This window comes from Rhinatrema bivittatum, chromosome 9 (genome assembly GCF_901001135.1).
Source record: "Rhinatrema bivittatum chromosome 9, aRhiBiv1.1, whole genome shotgun sequence".
In the NCBI taxonomy this organism is placed as follows: Eukaryota; Metazoa; Chordata; class Amphibia; order Gymnophiona; family Rhinatrematidae; genus Rhinatrema; species Rhinatrema bivittatum.
This window is the reverse complement of record NC_042623.1, coordinates 213556797-213571480: the sequence shown is the minus strand read 5'-3', so window position 1 is coordinate 213571480 and position 14684 is coordinate 213556797. Positions and strand designations below refer to the sequence as shown.

At 40.5% G+C, this 14684-nt stretch overlaps 2 protein-coding genes across 2 annotated transcripts in view; one reads left to right on the top strand and one right to left on the bottom strand.

Annotated features, from left to right (window-relative positions):
* The window catches only part of MED12L (mediator complex subunit 12L), a 764678-nt gene that overhangs the window by 338441 nt on the left and 411553 nt on the right, over nt 1-14684 (bottom strand). The gene's annotated exons all lie outside the window — the stretch shown is intronic.
* On the top strand, nt 6302-9611 carry LOC115098925 (P2Y purinoceptor 13-like). Its single transcript, XM_029616043.1, has 2 exons — nt 6302-6375; nt 7264-9611. Exon 2 carries the CDS (start codon nt 7280-7282, stop codon nt 8294-8296), a length of 1017 nt encoding a protein of 338 aa, XP_029471903.1. The 5' UTR covers nt 6302-6375; nt 7264-7279; the 3' UTR covers nt 8297-9611.

Sequence of the window (14684 nt, the reverse complement as noted above, 5' to 3'; positions counted from 1 at the left end):
TACTGCCTTTTGGTTTACCCCCGCCCAGTTACATTCTCCTTGTTGAAATGTATTTTCCAAGCTTTCAGTTATATGTGAACCGGTATGATGTCCCCACTAATACCGGTATATAAAAGATCTAAATAAATAAATAAATAAATCAAGCAATGGTACCTGAAGATTGGAGGGTGGCCAAAGTAACGCCGGCTTTGGGTGATCTGGGAAACTACAGTGCCAGAAAAATGGTGGAAACTATTCTAAAGAACAAAATTACTGAACATATACAGGTCGATACAGTAACGTGCAGTTAAAGATTCCCCGTCTGTAACGTGCTGGGAGCACACAATACAGACGAGTAAGGCGATTCAGCGATACAGTCTCCAGTTTCACGCGTCCCTAGCGCTTCCTAAAACAGACGCATAACCCTTTCCGCACCCAGCATGTAAATGAATGAAAAAGCTGTATAATGAAGGAATTAGCTATTCCCCTCCGATATTGTAACGGGCGCTGATACTATCTCCTCAGTAACCCGCTGTTTTGCCGCGGCCTTAACGTGCTAGTTTACCGCCTCCCCCTAGTAGGCGTTAGTGTAGTGTAAAAAACATTGCTTATCTGCCCTGGTCCCGTCCGGTCTCCGGTCCAGCCCGGTCTCCTGCAGCCCCGTCCGGTCCCCTCCTCCCGAAGCAAAAAAAAAAACCAAAACGAAAAAGTAGCAAGGCTCGGGCCTGCTACGGCAGTCCCTTCTCCCTTCCTCCCAATTTCGCACGGGCATCCATCCAGGCAGAGGGAGCGGGCGGCGAAACGGCCTCCGGTTCCCTCTGCCTGGATGAACGTACGGCCCCCGCCGGAATGAATGCCCGTGCGATTTTGGCGCTCATGCCATGAGCACGGCCATTCATTCCAAAATCGCACGCCAAAATCGCACCAAAATCGCATGGCCATTCATTCCAAATCGCACCAAAATGTGTTGACGTAAGCCACAGAAGCCCTTCAGACACTGGCGGTTTGTAGACAGTGGAAGTGGTGCGGGGACTGGCGCGATTGCCGCAGCGGTGGAAGTTTAAACTTTTACTTTCTTCCGCAAATCGTTGATGTATCATTTTAACCGAGGAGTGTGCGTTCCTTTTCTGCTGTCACACCAGAGGCCCAACGGGCGGTGCTGTCCGGGAGCGACCGGTAAGTTTCTGCATTAGTCCAGGGGTCTCTCTCGCTCTGCAAGGCGCAATAACAACAAAAATAAGATTGGGCACCAAAATCGCGCGGCCTAGGAAGAGGAGGCCCAGAGGTGAGGCCCTGTAGAGTGTGTATGTGTGAGAGTTGAAAGACTGTGTGGGAGTGAGAGCCTGTATGTTCGGAGAGACAGTGTGTGTGTGAGTGTGTGTGTGTGTGTGTGAGTGAGACAGCAAGAGAGAGAGAGAGCCTGTGTGTTTTGGTGAGACAGCATATGAAGAAACACAGTATGTATATGTATGAGAGAGAGCATGTGAGAGTGAGAGCTGTGTGTATATGTGAGACACCATGTGAGAATGAGAGCCTGAGTGTGTGTGTATCTGTGAGAGAGAGACAGCGAACCTGTGTGTGTTTGCGGGAAGAAGGGAAGACGACAGGTGGAGAGAGAGAAGAAACAGAAGAAAAAAAAGCCCTGTAAAAGGAATTGGCAAAAGACCAAGAAAGGGAAGGTGGAAAAACAACCTGTGACCAACAGATTAGAAAACTAAGATCGGACAGCAAAGGTAAAAAACAAAATTTTTGCATTTTTAGTGATTGGCATATGGAAACGTGCAAGAGTAGCTCGTTCTCTATGCTGATCTCACAACATATGAGATCTGCATGAAGGAACTGGAAGCCCCGCAAATTTTTAATACTGTGGGGCCTGCACAGAGGATGCACTGGCCGATCACTGCTACTGGCTTCAGTGCCAGTAGCAGTGACCGGCGCTTCCCAATAGCCACACGGTAGCAGTGACAGCAGGAGCAGAGGAACAAAAGACACTCCATGGTTGCTGGCAAAAGAAAGAAAGGGGTCTGCCTTCAGTGTGTGCGTGTGTATGAATGGGAGTCTGCCTGGGGGTGTGCGTGTGAGTGTGTGTGCATGTGTGAGAATGAATAGGTGCCTGCCTAGGGGTCTGTGTGAGAATGAATGTGTGCATGCCTGAGGGGGGGGGGGGGAATGGTGGTGAGATTGAATGGACGCCTGCCTGGGGGTCTGTGTGAGAATGACTGAGAGCTTGCTTGGGTGTGTATGTGTGGGAGCCAGTGAGAGCATGTGTGTGTATGAGAGAATCCAGGGGAGTAAGAGCTTGTGTGGGGGTGGGGGTAGAAAGAAGGTCTCAGAGCCTGAGGGTGTCAGTGTCTGTGTAAGAGAGAGAGAGATAGAGGTTGTGTGTGTGTGTGTGTGCATAAAAGTGTGTGTGTATGTGACAGTGTATGTGTGAGAGAGAACAGACATGTAAGTATGTGAGAGAGAGAGAGAGGACAAACTTTGTGCACCTCCCCTAACCCTAGACAATCTCAGGGTGACTGGAAATCAAGATTTCCCAGCTATCTACAGCAAGGGCTTTTTTTTTTTTTTTTTTTTTTAATCCTTATTAGTTTTAATTATTGGGTGTTATTTGATGTGTGCCATTTTGAAATATTTTATTGGTGCTTGAGAAATTAAAAAAGAATATGATTTTAATTAATTAATAGAAGTTATTCTATTTGTCAGTAGTTTTAAAATATATTTTTTATTAGTATAGTTTTACTATTATAATTGATGCTTTGTTTCTTGATTTTATTTGTTTTATGAGGAATAGTGGTTCTGCTTTTCCATTGTTACACACAGAGTCTGGCTTGATGGGGTTTCCATGTCAGTTTTTGTGTAATTTGTGATCCTTTATTCTGTATCTGGTGAGGGTCTGTCTCTGCTCTGTGCGTGTGACCAAGATGAGAAATTCTGCTAGTGTGTACTTATTTATATATTACATTTCTATACCGTCATTCTATATTCAATTATGACTGTTTGCAAAATTATAACTGTTTATAAAATAAACAACAAAACAAATAAGATCCAACAACTATACACTGTATAGTTGTATTGTATATAAATACAATTAAAATTTAAAAAAGCTTCTAAAAGAAACGCTGCTTCAGCGTAAACTGTGAGCCTTAATCCAGTTTCGATAGTCAAATCTCATATGCTTCCTTGAACAGCCAAGACTTTAAATTCTTCTTGAAAATCTGGAAATCATTTTGCAATCTTAGCTCTGCAGGGAGAGAGTGCCACAGTTTAGGGCCTGCAATCGAGATAACTCTTTCTCTCACTTCAGTCAAATGGGTAGATTTGACCAATGGAACAGATAAGCCTTTATTAGCAGATCTTAAATTCCTTTCTGGGATATGTAAATGTAAGGAGGCATTTAACCATTCTATTTTTTCATTAGTAATTGATTTATCCCTACACTTGTAGTGGCTGTGTAGGGATCTATAGCAATCGGGTTTGTTTTGTTTCCTCAGTAGGTGGTGTATTGGTATTCTAGGACCCAGTGTAATATTTACCTGTGCTTTTTTACAGGTAGGGTTCTTGATGTTTGAGTACTTGGTGTTACTACTGTTATGTTATGATAGGTTTGTTGTATAGATTTTGAGTGTCTTTTTTGCGGGGTTTTATGTTAGCTCACAACATGTCTGGCAGTGGAAGATGTTTGTGCTGCTGTTACTGTGAGGTGACACCAAAATTTGAAAATATTTTTTTGTATGCTGAGCTGTAAGGGAAACATCCAAGCTCCATTGTTGGGGGAATTTCTGTGGATGCACAGAACTAGAGGTGCAGGATTTATATTGACTTTCTTTCTCTTCCTGTATACATTCCAGACTTCACTCTCCTAGCCATATAGAATTAGCTGAATTAAGTTATCAAATAATTTTAATAGTTTTACTAGAAGGGCGAAACTAGCCAGCTTTTTTAAATTATGCAGAAGACCTTTTGGACTTTCTTATTAAGAATTTTTTAGCCAGTTTTAAAGCAGGAGGCCATGCTAGGGAAGTGGGTATGATAGAGGAAATGTTATTTTGGCTCTTCCCCCCCCCCAAAAAAAATTATTTTGTCTAGAGATGCCACTGATTTTCTGTGACCTTAAGCATTAGTACAAGAAGGATTGGGGGGGGGGGGTGTTGCAGAGGCACACATGCATTGGCCCCCAGATGCCAGAGACCCAATGCACCCACGAAAAGGAACTAAGTGTTATTGTGGATAATATTTTTAAATCCTCCGGCTCAATGGGTGGCAGTGTCCAAGAAAGCAATTAGAATGCTAGGAACTATTAGGAAAAAGAAAAGAACAAAACAGAAATATCATAATGCCTCTGTATCTTTCTATGGTGCGACCACACCTTGAGTATTGTGTGCCTATCTCAAAAAAGACATAGCGGAATTAGAAAAGGTAAAGAGAAGGGTGACCAAAATGATAAAGGAGATGGAACAAATCCCCTATGAGGAAAGGATAAAGAGATTAGGACTGTTCAGTATGGAGATGAGAAGGCTGAGAGGAAATAAGATAGAGGTCTATAAAATAATGAAGGAAGTGGAATGGGTAAAAGTGAATCAATTGTTTACTCTTTCAACAAGACTAGGGGACATTCAATGAAGTTACTAGGTGATACATTTAAGACAAATAAGAGAAAATATTTGTTTACTCATTGCATAATTAAACTCTGAAATTCATTAACGGAGGATGTGGTGAAAGCTGTTAGTGCAGCTGGGTTTAAAAAAGCTTTAGACAAACTCCTGGAAGAAAAGTCCATAAACTATTATTAAGGTGGACTTGGGGAAATCCACTGCTTTTCCCTGGTATAAGCAGCATGTAAGCTGTCAACCTTTTGGGATCCTGCCAGATACTTGTGACCTGGATTGGCCACTGTTGGAACAGGACGGTGGGTTTGATGGACCTTTTATCTGATCCGGTATGGCCAACCTTATGATATGTCCACTTATCTGATGTGATGGGAGAGAGAGAGGTTTATACATGCACACATAGGAGGAGGGGGGGGGGGGGAGAATGGAACTAGACTCAAGGCAACCTCACACAACTGAAGTACACTTACAAATTTTCAATTGTCAAAATTCCCAACACTTGGAGCTGATGTTTGTCTTCACTGGTGGGGGTTTACACACATGACTTTTATTGTCACTCTTCACCATAAGACAAACATAAAAACAGAATATGACAGCAGTTAAGGACCATCCAGTCTGCCCAGTTGATCTCTGGCTTTCCTTTCTCTTCATTGCTTTTCATGATGATCTGTATTTGTTTTGTGCTTTCCTAAATTGTTCTTGTTTTTGCTTCTATCACCTCCATTGGGAGCATCCATCCACCCTTTCTGTGAAGAAATATTTTCTGATGTTACTCCTAAGTCTACCCCATTGTAGCCTCATATCATGACCATTACTTCTCAAACTTCTTTACTCTTAAAAAAAAAAAGTTTGCTTTCACCAGCCCAGGGGCCAAGCTACTGTTTTGTAGAACTTTTTAGGCTTTGATTTAAGTGTAGCTTGAAGTCTATAGAATAAAGAGTAACTTCCAAAACACACACTGTATTGTAGAATTGCAGGGGTGGTTCTGATGCCGACCTGCAGCTGGTGAGATAAAATCAGGTCATTTCCAAACATCCTAGCCCCCCCTCACGAGGAGCCACTGCTGCTGTGGCTCAGGTCAGCCTCCTGCCACTGGCCCTGCACCGAGCACAAGAGGCATTGGGAGGGCAGAAGAGACCGGAAGGACGGGAGAGGAAAGAACAGCAAAAAGGAACAATTTTTTTTTTTTTTTAATAAAAGAGTAAAGAAACAAAATTAAAAATAAAACAAAACAAGAAAAACCCCAAAGGATAACAAAAAGAGAAAACAGGTAAATTATAAGGAAATAAATTATTTTCCCCGGTTCCTAAAAATTTTACCTGCTGCATTTAAAATCTAAATATTTGTCCACCCCTGCTGGGAAACTGACGAGCAGAGAGGAAGACAGACATAAAACATTTCTTATATATCAGAAGATTGAGAAAAGCAGAAGTGCACCATTGCCTGCTTGTGAAACTAAACTACAGTGAACTCTCAAGGTTCATTTTAGACTCTCAAAGCATTTTCATCACCAGAAAGCCTCAAAGCAAGAGATCCTCTGCCTCTTCATAAAAAGCTGCTGACCACGTACCACTGGGATTTTAGAGTACAGAAACTAGAGGTCAAGCAAGCAAGAGGAAAGCATGGTATGCAAACCTCCTGAGAAACAAATAAGGAAGTATATTAAAACAAGTTTCATCTAATACACTTACAAATCCTGTTTCGCTACTCTCACTAGATTGCAACGAGGATGAAGCATCTCTGCAGACAACAGTAAAGACCACGTCTCATCTTGACAACCATCCAGGTATGCGCAGAAATGCAAACTAGGTATTTAATATTTGTAAGCCATACATACTTTAACAGGAAAGCACTGCCATTTATTAGAGTGTATTATATGTTTATAGGGCCAGTAAACTTTAATTACTATATACTGAATTAAATCATTGTTTTAGGAAAGACGATTAAAAGGGTTTTTTTCTCCCTTCCCCTCCCAATTTAGGGCATTTTTCAAAGTGATTTCCAGGGGTGACCAGCATTTTACCCGTGTAAAACCGGTTTGCCCTCAGTGCAGCTAAAAGTCCACATGTTGTTTTAGCCACATTGGGAGGGGGCGGGAGGGGGGGGGAGAATAAAATGCATGGGAGGATGGCAGAAAGAGCCAGGCGCCAGTGCCTGTCATATTCCACACCCGCAGCGAGTTTCAGCGTGAAAGCGCGCAGATACTTTCCCTATGACAATTGTTACAAATACTGTGGGTAAAAATTGCATGGAAATTTTCCAGCAAGGTAGGCGGTTTGAAAACTGCTCCCCACTACAGGTAACATTTCCAGCGGTGACCCGTCCACACACACACTCAAACCCAGCGCTACAATTTGCAATTTGCAGCTCAGCTTAATCTTGCATCCCGTAGACAAGGTTCTTATACATCCTTCTGGTTGATTTCCTGTAAAATAGTGTCATGAACTTAACATTCACACTAAAAGAGTACATGCTTTCTTACTAATTCTCATTTCAAAACAGATTTTTAAAATAAAAGACATGACGACTGTTAAATGAAACAGAGACAAACTGTGTATTTTTGTAAAAGTATAGAAACTTTTCCAATAGCGTTAGCAAATTTAATTTCTGTGACTAAATGCTTTAAAACAATATATAAAATCAGTAATAAGTTTCCCCCCCCGTCATCTTTCAGTTATTTCCTTCATACAATGAGCTCAGACATTTTCAACATCTCCAACGGATCATCCCCCTTCCCCAAAAACTGCCAGAGAGACATCAGTGTTCAACGGACAGTATTTCCAGCGCTGTACACCTGCCTGTTCTTTGCTGGAATCTCGCTGAACGGTTTATCTGTCTGGATTTTCTTCAGAATTCCCAGCACATCCATTTTTATCGTCTATTTAAAGAATACTCTGGTTGCCGATCTCATCATGACTCTTTTGCTCCCTTTTAAGATTCTAACCGACGCAGGGTTAGCACCGTGGCAACTCAAAGCCTTTGTATGTCGCTTTTCAGCCGTTATATTTTATGAGACTATGTATGTTAGTATAATACTGCTTGGACTTATTGGCTTGGATCGATGCCTTAAGATCGTCAAACCATTTGGGAAGAAGTGGCTGCAAAACGTTTCCTTTGCGAAAATACTCTCCATGCTCGTCTGGTTGTTCATGTTCAGCCTCTCCCTGCCAAACATAATTTTATCAAATCAGACTCCAACACCATCATCTGTGAAGAAATGTGCCTCTCTCAAGAATCAGCTGGGCTTGAAATGGCATGAAGCGGTAAATTATATCTGCCAGTTTATCTTCTGGACCGTTTTTATTCTCATGGTTCTGGTCTACTCGGTCATTGCCAAGAAAGTGTATGAATCCTACACAAAATCCAAAAGCAGGAACTTCCAAAAGACTAAAAGCACCACGTTTCGAGTATTCATTATTGTAGCTGTGTTTTTCATATGTTTTTCCCCCTTTCATTTCACTAGAGTGCCCTACACCCTCAGCCAGACCGGCAGCGTGGCTGACTGCAAGAGGCAAAACCAGTTATTCATTGCTAAAGAAAGCACGCTGTGGATAGCAACAGCAAACATTTGCTTGGATCCTCTGATATACATCTTCCTGTGCAAGCCATTCAGAAAAATGCTAGCCAAGGTCACCAGAAGAAGATATATAAGCACGACTATGGAAACGGATACTCCAGCAACACATATTAATCATACAACCGTGTAGACCATGCACAAGCATCACATCTAATTTCATTCTAATGTTCTTTTGCTCATATTCCACAAATGTATACCCCAAGACCACTGTACTCAGTGCAGTTTTATAATTGCTGTGGTGTAAAAGATTTTCATGGTCATAAGGTACAGTGTGAAATAGAAGTACAACCCACCTGGATTGGATGGACATCGTTACAAAACTGCCATGAAAAATTATACTAAAATGAGCATTTTGTTAAAGAACAAATTGCAGAATTGATGCAAATAGAATGTAACCTAGAAATTTAACTTATCTGTTAGATAAGTTGAAACAAACCACAGTCCAGAGATAAATTAAGTTCTGTAATTCTATTTATTACACATGGACTTTAACAATCACATGTGAGTAGAAACAAAGCTTATAGAGGAAACATAGACCATGAAATGACACTGCACTGGTATTTTCATGCAAACAAATGCAGTGTCACAGGTTACTATAAATTTCAGGAAAACCAAATATATGATTAAAATGTGAATTGAGGGCTTTATGCATCATTCTAAAATAAAATTGTTGAACCAACACGTGCACACACAGTGCAGACATTGAGTGACTTTCAAAACATTACATGATAGGGACACAAAACTTCATTGTATAAAAGGAAGTAACCAGCATGAATGCAATTTAGGAGAAGTTGATGGAGAGAATTCAGATGACACTCTCATTGCTGACTCTACAGTGTCTGAGACCAGGATCCCAGCTCCCAGTGCAACCGGCTTCAGCAGAGGTCAAGCTAAGCCTCCGAGACTTCATTTTACAGTACACGTTTACAGCTGCAACTCCTAGTGGAGACTGGAATAGCATCCTGGCTTGTTTTGTAAGTAATTCTGTGTGAAACGTTTACTAGGTATCTCATTGGAAGAGCTGGCAAAGTGACACTTGCTACAATGGGGGGGAAACAGAGGCCCCAGGGAGTGATTTTGGCATCCTCTACCGCCTCCCATTCACTCCCCATAGGGAAAATTTAATTTTTTCTTCTTAGTGAATATTTTTATATCCCAATAGTGAGAGGACAATGGAGGAGACAAGTTTGGGCTTGGGACTGTTCTGGCATGTAATCGGATCACCACATCATAGTACCTTGAGGACTAACTCTGCTCAAATGCTGCAGAACAGAAGCTTCAGCATTACACACAATTTTCAGTACCAATTTTTTGTGAGTGGGCCATTTTAGACATTTTTACGATGCTTATGTTATTTTTATAATTGTTATGTAATTGTAAACTTTTTTTTAATTATTTTATGCTTGGTTATTGTTACTTTTATGTGACCTTTTTTGTTCTCTCTCACCTTGAGATAAACAAATTTTATGATGAGGTGAGTAGAAATGTTTAAATAAAAATTTTATTCAGGAGGCATCAACTGTCACAGTAAGGATTTTAAAATATAAATAAAAAATCAAAGGAGTGCTTCATAAGAACTATAGGTTTCCTAGAATGACAGAATATCATCTTGGACAGACTACCAAAGTTACGTTTTCCTCTCTCATTATCATTCACAGCATGAATCAAATTTTAGGACACATTAATTTGGCTTAATACGCTATTTTCATTTAAATATAAAAGTCTTAGCACACAGTAGGAAGCAGATGGATTTCCCACTATGCAGGGCATGCAGCTGCCTAGGTGTGCCAGACTGAAAGGGGTACCTTAGTCCCAGCGGCAATTGCTTCTAAGCACCACTCAGTGTGGATAGTAACATCCTGTCAGACCCACCCCTCCAAATGTGAAGGGGCAGGCCAGCAGCATTTGGAGCACTACAGGATTACCAAAGGCCCACCCCGAGCCTTTAAGTGTGCAGGTCTGAATTGAATTGCAATAGAGAAGGTACAGAGAAGAGCAACCAAAATGATAAAGGGGATGGAACAGCTCCCCTATGAGGAAAGGCTGAAGAGGTTAGGGCTGTTCAGCTTGGAGAAGAGACGGCTGAGGGGGGATATGATAGAGGTCTTTAAGATCATGAGAGGTCTTGAACGAGTAGATGTGAATCGGTTATTTACACTTTCGGATAATAGAAGGACTAGGGGGCATTCTATGAAGTTAGCACATTTAAGACAAATTGGAGAAAATTCTTTTTCACTCAACGCACAATTAAGCTCTGGAATTTGTTGCCAGAGGATGTGGTTAGTGTAGTTAGTGTAGCTGGGTTCAAAAAAGGTTTGGATAAGTTCTTGGAGAAGAAGTCCATTAACGGCTATTAATCAAGTTTACTTAGGAAATAGCCACTGCTATTAATTGCATCAATAGCATAAGATGTTCTTGGTGTTTGGGTAATTGCCAGGTTCTTGTGGCCTGGTTTGGCCTCTGTTGGAAACAGGATGCTGGGCTTGATGGACCCTTGGTCTGATCCAGCATGGCAATTTCTTATGTTCTTATGAAGTTGCTGCTCAGACTGACTAGCACTTGACAGAGAGGCTGCACAATAGGTAGCACATCCTCAGGACAGCCCTGCCCTGCAACCTCCTTTTCAGCCCTGGCCTAGATACCAAGAAGGTAAATCAGGCCCCAAGTGGAAGATTACTCAAATAGAGAAATGTGCAAACTTTAATCTGGTAGATTTCTGGTTCAAATTAAACAGAATTTTCTGATTTTCCTGGGAAACCTATCAGATTTTATTTAGAGATTTGGGAAAGATTTGAAAGAAATTTAAAAGCAGATCTGCAAGCTGACAAAAACTGCTTCAAATTTCTTCATATGATTTTGAGAAAAATGATCAGATGCACATTTCTGATTTTTCTAGGTTCATTGAAGTGTTCCACAAACTGATTTTGAAGACGTCTGCAGTGTTTAAACAAATTTTCTCCAGATCTGTATAAGGACACAATTAGGGCTGCCAGCTTTCAATTGTAAAAATTTCAAACACTTAGAGGAACCAAGTAAACTTTTTGCTGACAGTTTCTTTCCATATCCACACACTACTGTTACTGTCACCTGCCCTTAGGGCACATGCATTTGATTTGAGGGAGAATCGTAAATACTAGTCATTTATTAGTGTCACAAACTTTCTAATAACTCACTGTACACTAAGTAATTCACATTTTCTTCAGGTTGGATGAGATTTTTAAACTTTTTTGAATACACTTTGAAACTTTAAGAATTTAAAATACATACATAACACTTGTCTTATCAAGACTAGACCACTGCAATTTACTATTTTTAGGCCTACCCGCAAATACCACAAGACCATTGCAACTGCTGCAGAACTCAGCAGCTAAACTTTTGACAGGAACTAGAAGATCTGAACATATCACCCCAATATTAAAAGAACTCCACTGGCTACTGGTCAAATACAGGGCCCAGCACAAAATCTTGTCCCTAATTCATAAAACCCTCTACAATGAAAAAATAGAATGGCTAACTTCATCACTTCATTTCCACATCCCTTCAAAAATCACTAGATCAACCGGAACAGGGATGTTGCCAATTCCTTCCCTTAAAATTGCACATCTAAATAATGTAAGAGAAAGAACTCTATTGCTGGACCCCAACTATGGAATTCCATTCCACAGGAATTACGATTAGAAGCAGACATCAAATTATTTAAAAAGGGCATTAAAACTTGGCTTTTTAAACAAGCCTTCCAAGAGCTGTTAACATAATGATCTCAATCTAATGATCTCATACCAAGGTAATGTATATATTTTTTATTATCTTTACTTACTCTTATTTCTAACTGTCTAAAATTTATTATTATTTAGCCTACTATTTTTAGTTTACTATTTTATTTATTTACATTATGAAACTATGTATCTACTTCCTTTCTTCCTTTGGAAATGCAAATATTTTTAAATGAATATTTGCTAACTACTGTAAACCAATTTGATATGCTCGCATGAAAAGTCGGTATATAAAAATTATTAAATAAATAAATAAAATATTGTTAAATTATTTTTATTTTAGAAAATTTAAATCTACTTTAAAATACCATAATCTCTGTTGGTCCAATATAAAGTATCACAAGCTACAGAGATTCCATTTATAAAATGAGAATACAAGGCCCATTAAATACAACCACTAAAACCCCAAGGAACCAAAGAAACATCTGCTGTATCAAGCATTTCCTTACCCATCCTGGAGTACTGACCCTTCTGTCAGCCCCAGCCATAGCCCTCCACCCCAGCTGGGGCATCATCCAGTTCGGCAGGAGCAACTGGCTAAAGAGATCACCACACGCTAGCCCCAGAACAAACGCAGTGTTTGCTAGAACTTCACAAGTTTCATTTGGGCACAAGCACAGGATCCAGGGAAATCCGGGACAGAATTCGAGCGATTGTTAAAAATCCCCAGTGACTAGCAGAAACATCAAACTGATACTACTTAAAGCCAAGCAGAGGAAACCCGGCAAGCTCATGGCTGTTCAATGGCTAGTGCAAGGTTATTAGGCACCCTAGGTGAACCTTACAACCTTGTGCCCCTCCCCACATAGTTAAAAATTATGCATTTACAATAACAGCTTTTAAATGAAAAAAAGGCATTCAAAATACAATCCAAGGTAAAAAAAAAAAAAAATCAACAATAACATGATTGTTAGTTTTACATGCCCTGCTGAGGTGCCGACCAGAAAACCCAGCAAAAAGACACTTGGAACCTATGTGGTATTAGTCCTATTGTAACATAAGTTGGGTGTAGGCTTGGCCCTTAGAAATTACAATTGCAATACAGTAAACCTCCCAGACCAAAACAGTGATAACAGCAGTCAAATAATAGCAACCCTTCCTATGAAAAAGCAACACTTGCAAATATTAAACCAGGCCCTAAAACATCAATACTCCTGCCATTAGAAAAACAGAACTAGTCAGGCTGCTCCAGATCCCTCCACAGAAACTACATGCTAGAAGTACACTTCACCTCTGTCACACATGCAGAATAAAGAGACCATAAAGTATGCATAGAAATGTGCAGACAAACTGAAATGGAAACAGCAACAAGCCAGAGATTCTGCATGCAATGCAACAATGGAAAGAACAGAAACATCACCACTCCTCATAATACATCAAATAAAATCAAGAAATATAAAACATTAACAACAGTAAAATCATACTAATAAAAAGAATGAATATTTCAAAATGACTGATGAATAGAACATCCAATGATTAAAAATTCATATAAAAATTTTGAACTTTTACAAAAACCAATAAAATATTTCAAAACTACAGACACATCAAACATCCAATTATTAAAATAAGGATTAAAAAATCTCCATACCTAGGAACATTTGATTTCCAGATGCTCTGAGGATGTCTAGGATTAGCAAGGACAGAGCAGTGGTGGTGGTTGCCTGCACAAACTTCCTCCTCACACACATGTACTCTTCTCCTACCCCCACATACACACACACACTCTGCTTCCACATACACACACATTCTACCCTCTGGAAGCACAAGAATATAAGAACATGCCATACTGGGTCAGACCAAGGGTCCATCAAGCCCAGCATCCTGTTTCCAACAGTGGCCAATCCAGGCTGCAAGTACCCAAAAACTAAGTCTATTCCATGTTACCGTTGCTAGTAATAGCGGTGGTTATTATCTAAGTCAACTTAAATAGCAGATAATGGACTTCTCCTCCAAGAACTTATCCAATCCTTTTTTAAACACAGCTAAACTAATTGCACTAACCACATCTTCTGGCAACAAATTCCAGAGTTTAATTGTGCGTTGAGTGAAAAAGAACTTTCTCCGATTAGTTTTAAATGTGCCACATGCTAATTTCATGGAGTGCCCCCTAGTCTTTCTATTATCCGAAAGAGTAAATAACCGATTCACATCTACCCGTTCTAGACCTCTCATGATTTTATCCCCCTCAGCCGTCTCTTCTCCAAGCTGAAAAGTCCTAACCCTCTTTAGTCTTTCCTCATAGGGGAGCTGTTCCATTCCTCTTATCATTTTGGTCGCCCTTCTCTGTACCTTCTCCATCGCAATAATATCTTTTTTGAGATGCGGCGACCAGAATTGTACACAGTGTTCAAGGTGCGGTTTCACCATGGAGCGATACAGAAGCATTATGACATCTTCCGTTTTATTCACCATTCCCTTTCTAATAATTCCCAACATTCTGTTTGCTTTTTTGACTGCCGCAGCAGCCTCCTCTTTCAGACAATGTAGCCGATGGAATTCCTCCTTTTTCAATAGGCCATGCACAGTGATGTCTCTAGACCAGGGCTTCCTAAACTATGAGGTGGGAACCCAAAGAGGGTCACAAAATCTTCAGCTGGGGGTCACAAGTGCCTCATGTAACAGCACTCTTTAGGTCCCAGCAGCAGCAGCAGTAGAAGTCAGCATGAGACCTGTGAGCCAGCACGCGCTCATAGGTTCTGTAGTAACAGGAAGCCTGTGCATGGAGGGATCAGGGCTGCAGCAGGG